At 32.7% G+C, this 13,629-nt stretch overlaps 1 protein-coding gene across 2 annotated transcripts in view; it reads left to right on the forward strand.

The window, feature by feature from the left end:
- LOC145278108 (BOS complex subunit NOMO1-like) overlaps nucleotides 1-13,629 on the forward strand; it is a 167,854-nt gene that overhangs the window by 55,170 nt on the left and 99,055 nt on the right. For both annotated transcript variants that reach the window (XM_080130382.1, XM_080130383.1), the window contains exons 13-15: nucleotides 2,728-2,869; nucleotides 5,516-5,586; nucleotides 5,701-5,764. In XM_080130382.1, coding sequence (XP_079986508.1) covers nucleotides 2,728-2,869; nucleotides 5,516-5,586; nucleotides 5,701-5,764 — 277 coding nt within the window. The remainder of the gene's footprint in view (nucleotides 1-2,727; nucleotides 2,870-5,515; nucleotides 5,587-5,700; nucleotides 5,765-13,629) is intronic.

The following is a 13,629-nucleotide window of genomic DNA, read 5'->3' on the forward strand; positions in this document are numbered from 1 at the left end:
TTGTATCAGAATCAAGAAAAATATTGTAATTGTCCCATCACTTTTTTGTTTTTTTTTTACATAGGAGTCACCACTTATCAAGGCCTGGAGGCCACTCAAGTATAAGGGTATGGAGTGTACAGTAGTTAATAGGATAATATTGTAATCGTTAATAGTGGGTATTTGGTAAAATGGCTTAAGGAGGCGGTCCATAAAGAATTTGTTTATGTAGGACTTGAAGACAACCAAGTTGTAGTCAGCCAGGAAGCAGGCAAATGGAAGAGAGTTCCACAGGCATGCAGTTCTAAGAAAAAAGTTTTGTTCATGGAATCCAAGTTTTGATTTAGGCACAGATAAAGAGTGGGGAAAATTATTGACAGTGGTTTTGGCTAGATGGGTGTTTTTTGTGAAAGACTGGTGAGGGGGGGGGATCAGACGAGCACTTGCCATGGAAATAATGATAAAACAAAGACAGGCTCTCAATGTCTCTTCTGTGCGAAAGAGGTTGCAGAGAAGAGAAAAGGGCATCCCCCACTAAGCCACGAAGTCTAATTTGAACTCTGTCCAGGCAGAATAGTCTTTCTTTTATAAGATGGAATGACTTTTCAAAGTGGATTAACTGTATGAATGGCACAGACGTGAAAAAAACAAGACTAAAATTTATTGTTGAAAAAAAATGAACCCAAACACATTTGTCATTAAAATAGATATATAATTCAAATCAACTTGCCAAAAAAAAAAAAAACAAATAAAAAAAATAACACTCATGCAAAAAAAACAAAAAAAACAAACTATATCATTATAAAGAGGAAAGATTGGATTTTATTTACATCCTAAATTGATAGATATAACCTGAAAAATAGCTGAGATATCATAAGTTAAATTTTATGAAAAATTTCACTGTTTTTACACATTTTTGCAAGATGATCAGGCTAGTTTGGCATGATTATCTTTTTATTAGCTAATATTTTCTTTCCAAATAAGTTCATAATAATACTGAAAAACTGCCCTCTTTCCCTCTCCCTAACGAAACCTGACCCAGGTGACCTTCAGAGGACGAATAATTTTTTCAAATTTCAGATATTATTCATCCAGGTCAATATTGATCAACAATATACAAACTTTATGGATTTTTGTTTTGTAGTTTTTGACTTATCTGGGCATACAAACATAGACACTATCCTTGAGTGTCTAAGGTCTCTCTGTACAGGGGTTTGTCAGAACAACCTGGCATGAGGATACTTTTTCCCTAGAAGTAAACCCTAACCAAATATTCAAAATCACATAGTATTCGTTGCCTAAATAAGATCTCCTCACTTTGGCTAACCCACATTAGCTTTTAGGAGGAATGGTGCACCTTCTCCAAGTGATGTTACCTCAGGTAATAGCATGTAGCTGGATACTCCACCAGACTAGAAGAATCCAGTAAGACCAAGAGACCCAAATGAAAGATGTACAACAACAAATGAAAATGGTTAATTGGGAAGAGGAAAATTATGTTCTCAATTTCTTTACTAACACAGTGTTTGAGATATAAAGAACTTAAATGGAACATTCAAATATCCATGTATCTCATATAGAGTTCAAGTGTTAGCCCCTGGTTGTGGGTCCCTTGATTTCTGAGAACTTCGACTGAAGTAAAATAAAACAAATGGATTAAAAAAAAATGGCTGGTCTACAAGCAAAAGGCCAGTACGGTTTTTGTCACTCAGTGATTGAGAGCCCAAGCCACCGAATATCTGGAGTCCCAATCTTATTAGCAGATGAGCCTTACACTCTCCACCACAACAATATATGTAAATACCTCCATTGAAAGATTTGTGAAGAGATGCAACTTGACATATCGTCGAACAGCTGGGAACATGAACTACCACCGGTAACATCAAACAAAAATGTGACAGTGTTCTATGACAAAGACATACAGGCAGATACATAAAAGACCAGGCCATCAAACCAGATATTGTAATATGGAACAAGCCCGAAAGAACTGCGCTATTTATCGACGTCACAGTTTCAAATGATTTTGGCCTAAATAGAGCTGAACGGGAAAAGATAACAAAATATCAGGACCTAAAAAGTGATGTAAAAATGACATGGTCTCTGAAAGAAATAAACATTATACCGGGTGTGATAGGAGCAAATATCCTTATAAAAAAGAATCTTCAGAATTACTTAGAAGCAATCCCTAAAAGATCAAGTTGCGATGAAATACAGATAGTAGTCATAATGAGAATGTCTATCCTTAAAAAAAGCCCGCGGATATAAATTTAAATCGTAACGGAATCAAGTGTTAACCCCAGGAGGGATTAACCCCTTGATCTCTTAAAACTTACTGAAGTAAAATAAAAAAATAAAAATAAAAAAAAGGGACAACTGTCCTTTATATAATAGACTAGCAGGACTGCCTAGTGTTGCCCAGAACTGTATAAAACAAAGAGAAAAATAAAGTGATAAATCAACTCTTTCTTTTTTTTTTTTTTAATGAATTGCAGTATTTGAATCTGATTTCAGCCTTCACAAATATTGATTCGCTGAATTATTTCTGTTGTGAAAAATTAATTTACTACACTTAGTTTTGCTAAAAGTCTTTGAAAGCATCCATTAATGAAAACAAAACAATGATTATTTCATTAACCATAACACAGAACACAATCATTTAAAAAAAAAAAGAAGACAATTTATATTTAAAAAGTGAAGGAAAACAAAAACATCATGCAAGCATGATTTTTTTTTTTTTTTTTTAACTAGGTTGTGATCACCCCTCAAGAATTGAAAGCCGGTCTGTATTTGATCCCTGAAACTGAACTTGTCACTGTCACGAACAAACCAATTTTAGATGTGACCTTCTCTCAATTCAGAGCCAAAGTGTCTGGATTTATCTCTTGCATTGGTAAGGACAGTCTCTCTTTCTTCTGTTTAAAATAGATTTTGTGTTTTGTTGCTTTTTATGAATCTGTAATTGTGTTGATGAACAATGTGTAGTATCTGTGAATGGAGTGATGTTTTCTGTAAAAGAAGGTTGTCCATTAGTGTGAGTATTTAAAGTTTATGTTATAGTCAGTTAACATACTTCCTAACACACGGCGTAGTGCTACCGGAAATGATGGCAAAGCAAAGTTAATCAGAAATTATAAAAATAAGTTTTTATATTTTTTTGAATTTTAAAGATAAAAGATTTTTTATTTTGATTTATATAAAAATAAAATTAGTGAAATTTGAAATAACAAAATTTCAAACATCATAAAATAAAACATATCCAAAGCATAATATTCCCAAAATAATTGGCCTTGATTCTCCATAGCCACAAGAATTCTTGTAGATGGCTATCGAAATTAGCATTGTTAATCCCTCTCATAGCTCTGAATTTAACTTGGAGCAAGCCTAACAATATCCATCAACATATCTTTTGCCCTTTGTGATCAGAACACTTTCGGCAGATTTGTTGGGGATTAAGCTACGCTTTGCCGACCACTGCATTTTACTAAATGTGTTCAAAGTTTCATTTGATAGGTCTTTCATTACTATTTTGGTGATATACAATTCCATGGCTGGCATTGCTTCATAAACTAAATAGTTCATTACTGAAAAATATTTTTTTCAAAGATTTTAATAATTCCTTACAAAAAAAAAAAATAGAGTGCAAAAAGTGTTTTCAATAATTCTTAATTAAAATAAGATCAGAAAAACTTTTCAACGATTATTAAATAAAAAATAAAAATTAAAAAAACATTAAAAAAATAGTTCATACACAAGAGATACAGGCGTGAGACAAAAAAGCAAAGTAACTGGTTTGCCTTGTCACTGCTTCCGATAGCTGCTGCTGCTATTTTTACACACACTCACACAATGGCTAGCAAAGGTAGCAGCAGCTATTTCAGCACGTATGCAAATTAGTGTGTGTGGGCTTGCATCACAAGCCAAAGAAAAAAAGGACAATATGAGGCCGAGGGAGAAGAATAGTGCGCGCTGGGCGAGATAGATGTGTGGCTCTGTAGTGGGGGCAAGAGAATTTTAAGCTATTATCGAGATGATGGGGTTTTGTTAATCTCATGGGATGCAAAATGAACAGTAAAAAAACAAGAAGCAAGCATTGTTTGGAAAGTACCGGTAATAAATGTGTTTTTGTTAAAACAAAAAAAAACCATGTCAGATTTATTTATTTTTGTTTGTTTGCAACTATACCAGACAGCATGAGGGTCCGAGAGAGGTTTAAAGTGTAATGAATATGGTTCAAGCATAACAGCCATGCTACACAATGTTTCTGACAAAAGGGGAAAGAATCAGTTTTCAGCTGTCAATCTATGCATCTTATCAACTTGTTACAATTACGCTGTTAAAATTTTGCATGACATGTGATGACTTGCTGTTTTCTGCATAGTTTGCTATTAAAGTTGTGTGTAGATTTTCAATCCTCTTGTAATATTCTTAATCATTCAACTAACGAGACAAAAAGCCAAAATGAAAACCAAAAATGAGTTCATTATGAAATTGGTTAATGCAGATTCCAGGCGCCTTGAGAAACTGATGGTGAATGCTGGCACCCATATTGAATTCTAAATAAAATCCTGTGTTATACACTTTCTAGTTTTTTTTTCTCATAATGATTATATTTCATTAATACATTATGAGCATTTAATAATAGGTTAAAAAGTTACTTTCCACGCAGCCTTGTGTGTGTGTGTGTATGTGTGTGTGTGTGTGTGTGTGTGTGTGTGTGTGTGTGTGTGTGTGTGTACTAGTTGATTGCATCCGCCAAAAAAAGGAAAGAATCAAAGCACATAATTTTTTAGTATTTTGATTTTGTCAAATATTTTACTGTCTTACATGTGTTTCGCAGCCCATGATGAAAAGCATTGTCTTTAGTCTATCAGGCTGCATATCAGAGAGGATTAAATATTGATAAAAATTGACACCATGTTCAAAACAAAAAGAAAGGTATTTTAATAAAGCTGAAAAGAATTATAAGACAAAAACATAAAACACTCACTTTAAAGATGATAATCAGAGAAAAGGGAACTCCAAAGAGACGTTTGATACCATGTTGAAAGGTTCTCAAGCTGCCATCTTGATTTTATAACCCCGGGATATGGCATTAAAAATTAGTAACAAAATACACATATTGTATTATTACTTTTTTTTTCTATCTCCTCTTCTTTATATAATTAATTTTTTTATAATCATATTTTTCTCTCTATATATATTTCTCTTGTTTTCTTAATATTCACATGTGTTCCCAAAAAATCATATCTTCTTCTTTTTGACTTTTACCATTTGAAGAAACAGACAGGGAATTCCTCTGTCTATGGAAACAATTATAATGGCCTAAGTTAATATTTTGAGGTTGTAAAAAAAAAAAACGCATAAACAATTTGCAATATGGTGCTTCTATAATGTTTAAGTTATTTTGTGTGCTAAGTGGAATTGGATTTCACCATATTGAATTTCAAAGTTGGTTGAAAAAAATATTGTAATTTATTTCTTACTATAGAAAATGATTCTATTTATCTAGGAATTTGATTCTGTTTTTTTTCTGTAGAGAATTGTGGCACTCTTGGACTTTCGCTTGACCCTATTGGGATGATCGGAGAAGACAAAAAAGTTATCATGGTAAGAAAATATCGATTTTTATCTTTTATTGTTTTGTTCTTTACTTGAAATGTCCACCTCTTCCTCCTCCTCTTCTCACTTGTTTTATTTTGTCTCTGCTTTTCCCTTTTGCAGTTGAAGGATTCTCCGAAAAAAGCCAATTTTGAATTTAATAACATTCTGCCCGGCAAATACAAAGGTGAGTCTAAAGCTACGTTGGAATATAAAGGATGTCAAAAGAATAAAATAAGTTTAAATCATGTTTTTTTTTCTTTTATTAATACTTTTCATTGTGTGTGGAAGTACGTTCAGCTGCGTTATTCGTATTGGGGGTTTTGATAGTGTCTTACTTAAGAGGGCGGTTTGTCAGGAGTTTGTGTTGGACTTGAAGACGTCCAAGTTGTAGTCAGGTGGGAAACAGGCAAGCGGCAGAGAGTTCCACTGGCGTGCACTTCTAAAAAAGAAGCTTTGCTCATGTAATCTACGTTTGGATTTAGGCACAGATAAAGAGTGGGGAAAATTATTGGCAGTAGTTTCAGCCAGACGGGTATTTCTCATGAAAGATTGGCAAGGGGGGACGAGGGATTGGAGCTCAGACGAGCACCTGCCATGGAAATAATGATAAAACAAAGACAGGCTCGCAACGTCTCTTCTGTGAGAGAGAGGTTGCAGGGAAGAGAAAAGGGCATCCCCCACTAAATTTTTAGACATATAATGCAAGCAGACAAGATGGAAAAATATTTGACGTTAATAATACATTAATTATTAAATAAACAAAAACTTCAAATAAAAGGGGTGTGTTATGCTATCAGAAATTCTGTACGGATGAGAGTAGCCACAGTGAAAATGTAACTTCTCAAATAAAACGAGACTGGCTGTCAATCACCTTAGTTTTAACTCGTACACTTCATCTTAGATGTTGGAATTTAGCCAAATTGTTATTCATATGTGCTCCATTGTTATAAAAAGGTTAAAGTCGTTTGGAAGCAGTGGAGATCTGGTTTATAAGGTGAATTCTAATACTCTCATAAACAGAATGAAAGGAAAATGAAGTCATGATTAAGGCAGAGTACAACAGATCGCTTCTAAATATGATCTACGGCAGATAGTTAAGTACTTAGATATACAATGTGGGCAGATGTGATGGAAAAATATTTGACGTTAGGAAAAATTGTCGGTCAGAAAAGCAGGGGAAGACAAATAAGAAAGTTCACAAACGATTTCAACAAGATCATGAGATGTATAACGATTAATCTTATTAGGAAGGCTGAATGCAGAAGAGATTGAAGAGTCATGATCATCGATGTTTGCGAAAACAGACATGTTACATGAAGAAACCAATATTCGTTTTTATTACTAGATTTTATTGCCTTTTATCTTTATGGTATAGTCATCTATATTTATTTTCATTGTCTCTGACTCTAGACAGTCATTTGTGTGTTTTAATGAAAGAAAAATAACTTTGCTAAAAAACGTTTATCTCTCTAATATTTGTTAAAATCAAAATTAGTGTTGGGACGATTCCTAATTTTTATACGATTCCGATTCCAGGAAAATATTGATTAACGATTCCGATACCAAGTACGATTCTGATTCCGATTCCTAGGGAATTATTGTTTTGAAATATACCAGGTAGTTTTGTACTTATGGTCGGTAGTTCCCAAATATGTTCTCTAACTTTGGAAGAGATATTTTATGTCTACACCAGTACACCGTCGTGTTTTGGTTTAAATAAAATTATTATATAATAAACTACACGGAAAACTTAGCAAAATTTATTTTAGAGAAAATTTATTTTACTTAATTGGAATACAGAAAAAAAACTCAAAGAAAATAGAATTTATCCTTCAGAAAAAAAACAAATAAAATAGAATTTATATAACAGAACAAAAACAATAAAATTAGAGAATAAATACACACGATTCATTATTTTGGTCCTCATAATTAACAGATTTAATGAATTAAATAAAAAAAATATAGTGGAAGAGAAAGAGAATATATACTAATTAAATATAAAAAAGATAAATATTTAATTTAATAATTTATAAATGAACGTGCGTAATGAAAAAAAAAACAATATACCATGTGACATGGCGCCGTAGATACAAAATAACCTTTCCAAAGTTAACGACCATATATGAGAAATACCATTAATTGAAAGTTTTTGTGTTTTATACCAAAAAGGTAGGTATAGCGAAAAGTTACAATTAAAGGAATTTCAAAAACGATTTTTTGTTTGGCTATTGATAGTTGTATTTATGACGGCAGTTCTTCAGACCTCCATAATTCACAAGTAGTAGTTAACACCTATTATTTTTTATTACTTTTTCATTGCTTTTACACGTTGTTTCTAACGTGAAGAATAAGTTTAGCCAAACTAATTTTGAAATAGGGTATATCAAAGGAACACATATAAAAATGATACCACTATAAAAAAACAAATGAAATACTAGATAAAATTGAGCAAACATAATTACCAAAATTACAGAAAACGATAAAAAAAAATGGTGAAGTTTGTTGAGTGAAATGAATTATTGAAAGAAAATTAATTGAACTAATAGAAATGTTAAATAAAAAAATGTCACATTTCAATATTTTTTTAATAATTAAATTCTCAGGGTTGTCGAAATTAAAAATGAAGTGATTTTTTTTTATTAGACTTCTTTCGAAGCTTGTTACCTTGAAAAATACATTTAAAACCCTGTTTTTTTAAATAAATTGAAAAATAAACGCAATTAAAAAAATTTAATTGATAATTGAAACTTTAAAAACATATTAAACATTGAAAAATTACTTATCTCACAAATTAACGTCCAATAAAGTAGATCCAGTCTTCATACAATAATTCGGTTATAATAAATACATCTTTCCCAAGCTTAAAAATTAAATTTTTTTTTTTTTTTTTTTTTTTTGAGAGAGAGAGAGAGAGAGAGAGTGCTTTAAAATCGCCGGGGAGTGCCGCCTAAAATTTTAAAGAAGTAAATTTTAGGAGTTTAGTGCCTTTCAAAGACGTTTATCATAATTTATTATCATCATTTAATTTCCTTTTTTCCTCCCCCCCCCCCACACCTTTCCACGTGGTTCAGTAGTTAACCAGTGCTCCTGTTGCTGTCAGTCAGCTATCTTTACCTAAGTTTTAATTTCTAGTTAAAAGAATTTTTCATGAATAGAATCAGCATTTTTAAAAATTATTTTTTTAGTTGTATATATTGTATTTACTCTTTGAAGTTAAGGAGGGTTAAAAAAAATTGGTGACACCTAGATGGTGACGTAGGCAAAAAAAAAAAAAAAAAAAAAAAGAGACACTGCGATTTCGACCCTCATTAATAAAACTGCACTGAGTGACTAGTTGGTAATTTTTTGTTCCTTTTCTTTTTTATTTTGCTCCTCCAATTTATTTGGATGCATCATAGTTAAATGTTTTAACATGTTGGTTGTGGTCATGTTAGATGGTTTTATTCCTCGCGATATTTTAATTTGACAGACTTTGCAAATGGCTTTCAACTCATCATCTTCATCAACTTCAAAAAGTTTCCATGGAAGACTTTTTTTGGACTTTGGCGTTGTGCGTTCTATCCCAACCATTATCAATGGACCAGAGGTCATCTAGTCAGCGTCAGACAGGGCCAAACTATTTGCAAAGAACTTTGCAGCTAATTCTACCCTATGCGACGAAGGCCATCAACTCCCCATATTTCCTCCTACAACACAGAACAAGCTAGGTAACATACAAATATCCGTGCATGAGGTCGCCAAGCTAATCAAGAACCTAGATTCTAGTAAGGCAACTGGCCCTGATGGCATCCCAATTATAGTGTTAAAAAAGCTTCAACCAGAACTTGCTCCCATACTTACGAAACTATTTAAGCGCTGCCTTAAGGAGAAGTGCTTTCCGACCCCCTGAAAGACCTCATCAGTTTGCCCTGTGTTTAAGAATTCAGGTGATAAGTTCTCTCCCTCTCAGTACAGACCAATAAGTCTCCTGTGTGTTATGAGTAAGTTGCTGGAATCCATATTAAATAGAGAAATAGTCAACCACCTCAGCAGGAATAACCTTCTTAGTGACACACAATATGGTTTCCGCTCTGTAAGATTTACCGCAGATGTGCTGACGGTTATATCCCACAGGATTAGTGAATCTCTTGACAAAGGCTTCCTTTCTAGGGCAATTGCTCTTGACATATCAAAGGCCTTTGACAAGGTATGGCATAAGGGTCTACTTCACAAGATTTCCAGCTACGGTATAACTGGAAATGTTTTCTCTATCATTAAATCATTTCTCTCCGATAGGCTCATAAGAGTAGTGGTAGATGGACAAAAATCGGAGGCCTGCAATATAAATGCTGGAGTCCCTCAGGGGTTAATCCTGGGCCCAACTCTCTTCCTGATCTACATCAATGACCTCTCTAAACACATACTTAAATCATTCGTTGACATCTATGCTGATGACACGACCATCTACGGCAACACATCAAAGGCTGTAAATGACAAAGTTCTCTCGGATTCTCTCTCCTCTGATCTCGAGCGCGTGGTTCAGTGGGGGAAGATGTGAGGTTACCTTTAATGCATCCAAAACCAAACTCCTATCCTTACATCATCAACGCTCTGATCCCCATCTGGCATCAATTGTGATGGATGGCTCTCTTCTGGGTGAGGCCCCGTGTTTTGACAAGCTTCTGGGTTTGACCTTTACTCCTGATCTGAAATGGAACACGTACATCAAGTCTGTTGCCAAGGTCGCTGGAAAGATGGTGGGATCCTTCTACCGCTCCAGAAGATATCTCACTACTGATGCAATTCTCTATCTATATAAAAGCCAAGTATGTCCAAGGATGGAATACTGTTGCCATATCTGGGCAGGAGCTGCCAAAAACAGCCTATCATGCCTTGACAGAGTACAAAATAGTCTTCGTGGTTTAGTGGGGGATGCTCTTTTCTCTACCCTGCAACCTCTCTCCCACAGAAGAGACGTTGCGAGCCTATCCTTGTTTGATTATTATTTTCATGGCAGGTGCTCGTCTGAACTCCAATCCCTGGTCCCCCCTCGCCAATCTTTCACGAAAAACACCCGTCTAGCTGAATCCACTGTGAAAAATTTCCCCCACTCTATATCTGTGCCTAAATCAAAACGCGGATTCCATGAACAAAGCTTCTTTCTTAGAACTGCACACCTGTGGAACTCTGTTCCGTCTGCCTGCTTCCCTCCGGACTACAACTTGGATGTCTTTAAGTCCAATGTTAACAAATTCCTAATGAACCGCCCCCCTAATTAAACATTTCATCAAATCTCCACACTAACGTAATGTACTTGCAATAACCCTTATCCCTGAGTGGCTTCCGGGCCTTGATAAGTGGTGATCACTGTGTAAAAAAAAAAAAAAAAAAAAAATCCGCTAAAAAAGACAAAAAGAAAAAAATATAAAGGGATGGGGCGGTAAATTGTACCAACCGGTAGTTAACAAAAAAAACTTATAGAATTTAATTTTTGAAACCAATGTATAAAAGTTTACATAATGAAATGCAAATAGGCATTTTCTTTTGAATTTTTTTTTTTTGGTTGACTGTGTTCAATTCCCACATGGTTGATGCGGTAGCGGTATCAGAATTTTTGTAGGAATTTTTGACACCCCTAACACGAAACTGCGAATACAATATAAAAATCTCGGAATTTCTCTGTTAAAAGTGGGTTATTTATTTTCTTTATGGATTATACTTCCAAAATAAACTATTACAGTTGTTTTAAAAGTAATAGAAATATTTTTTTTTTTTTAAAACAGTAATGAATTTTCCGAACTCAATATTTTTCAATTTTTAAACTCAATATTTTTCAATTTTTAAATTTTAAAAATCTATCAAAATTTTTCTATTGATTCTATTTTTACGATATTTTCAGGGTAAATGTGAAATTTTATGTTCTTTCCAATAAATCGAATATAATATTTTAGACAAACGTTTTTTTTTTTTAAATTCACGACCCCCCCCCCATCCCAATTTTTAAGTGTCTATTAAAAAGTAAATACTTAATTTAGTAACCCGATGAGTACATAATTATTTACTCACAAATTGAAGAGAAAAGGTCAATACATAATATATTCAAATTTAAAAAAAAAAAAACAAAGTGTTCTTTTAGAATTTTACCTGTAAAGTTTGAAGTTTAAAACCTTTTTTTTTAAACCACGTTATTTGTTTTTTCTTTTTTTTTTTTTTTTTTAATGGAACCTTGGTCCTTGCTCCTTTAATTGAAAAAAAATTAGGGCTTGAATTACATTTTTCGAGGAGTTATAAGCTTGGAAAGACAGGGGGTCGAATAATTCACGCCTCCTATTTTGTAAATGTCTAATAATAATTAATTTAGAACCCGATGAGTACATAATTATTTACTCACAAATTGAAGAGAAAAGGTCAATACATAATATATTCAAATTTAAAACAAAAAAAAACAGTGTTCTTATAGAATTTTACCTGTAAAGTCCGAAGTTTAAAACCTTTTTTAAAAAAAAACACGTTTTTTTTTTTTTGTTTTTTTTTTAAATGAAATCTTGGTCCTTGCTCCTTTAATTGAAAAAAAAATTAGGGCTTTAATTGCATTTTTCGAGGAGTTATAAGCTTGGAAAGATGGGGTGGAATTATTCACTATTTTTCACAAAATTTCTGACACCGCTCGGTTCAATATTGCTAAACTATAAGTCTTAAGTAAAATTCTATTCATAAATACTTTTTAAAATGAAATTATTTGATTAATCGTAAATATTATTTAGACATAAAAATTAATTGATTACAAAACCTTTTAAATATATATATATTAATTTCTTTTTCGTTCGGCAAAAAACTGTGCAAAACACTTTTAATTTTCAATTTAAAATTCTAGAAAAAAGATTATATTATTCTGCTTTTAATATAATCAAATTCAGGGTTTTGTCTTTCTGGAGAAAAAAATTTTAAAAATGGATTTTATTTCAATGAAATTAAAAAAAAAACTTGACTGACTTGAATTAATTACCCTTGAATTAACGAAGGGGTTATTTAATAACTTTAGGTTTGGAAGAGATAGGTATGGGGTCGATTTTTTGGAAACATCAAAAGAAGCCGACAACTGTCAAAACTTTGCGAAATAATACAACGTGATCAATTTCATTTTAGAGATATTTCTTTCAAAAGCCTTCTTTTAAAAAAAGAAAAAAAAGTACATTGTTCTATTAAACCGTTTACTGTTTAAATAATTTGACTTTGCTCGTTTTATTTTAAGAAAATATAAGTTGAAAAAGCATTTTCATTCAGTATTAGAAGATTTGTCAGTAAAAAAAAAACAATCGCCAAAAAGATAAGCGGTTTTTTTTTTACTCGCAATGTAGAGCCCTGCATACTTCTTTTCAAGTTAACTCTTTTGTAGTTTTGATTGCAATAGATCTGAATGAATGAACCTTGTAAGGGAGGGGCACTAAGCATTGCCCTGTTAATAATGAATTTCTTTGGTTTCTTTTTATAACATGCTACATTTCTCTCTTGCGGTTAGAAATATCAGGAAATTTTTTTCTTTTTTTCAACATCAGACTAAAAGAATCGTAATGAAGGAATGGGAAAATTAAGGTATTTTTTAACGATGCGATTCCGATACCTCCCAAAATACACGATTCTTACGATTAACGATTCCGATTAATCGTCCCACCACTAATCAAAATGTATTAGTGTTCTTGAATTTTGAAGACAAAATGTTTCGATAAAGAGACAAATTAAAAATCATCGATAAGGAAAGCAAGGGAAGACAGTTAACAAAATTCACAAATGGTTTCAACAAAATAAGATGTACAACCATAAATCTTATTAGGAAGACCGAATGCAAAAGAGACTGAAGAGCCATAAGCATCGATGTCTGCGAGAAGAGACCTGTTACACAAAGAAGAATCAATATTATTTTATTGTAATTTTCTCATTTGACCTGTTGTAGATGAGGACATTATTTTTGGATATTGTACTTTTTGTATATGTTGTAGATGAGGACATTATTTTTGGAAATTGTACTTTTTGTATATGTTGTAGATGAGGACATTATTTTTGGAAATTGTA

Source organism: Euprymna scolopes, chromosome 6 (assembly GCF_053919585.1).
Source record: "Euprymna scolopes isolate OS-2025 chromosome 6, ASM5391958v1, whole genome shotgun sequence".
NCBI classification, from domain to species: Eukaryota; Metazoa; Mollusca; class Cephalopoda; order Sepiida; family Sepiolidae; genus Euprymna; species Euprymna scolopes.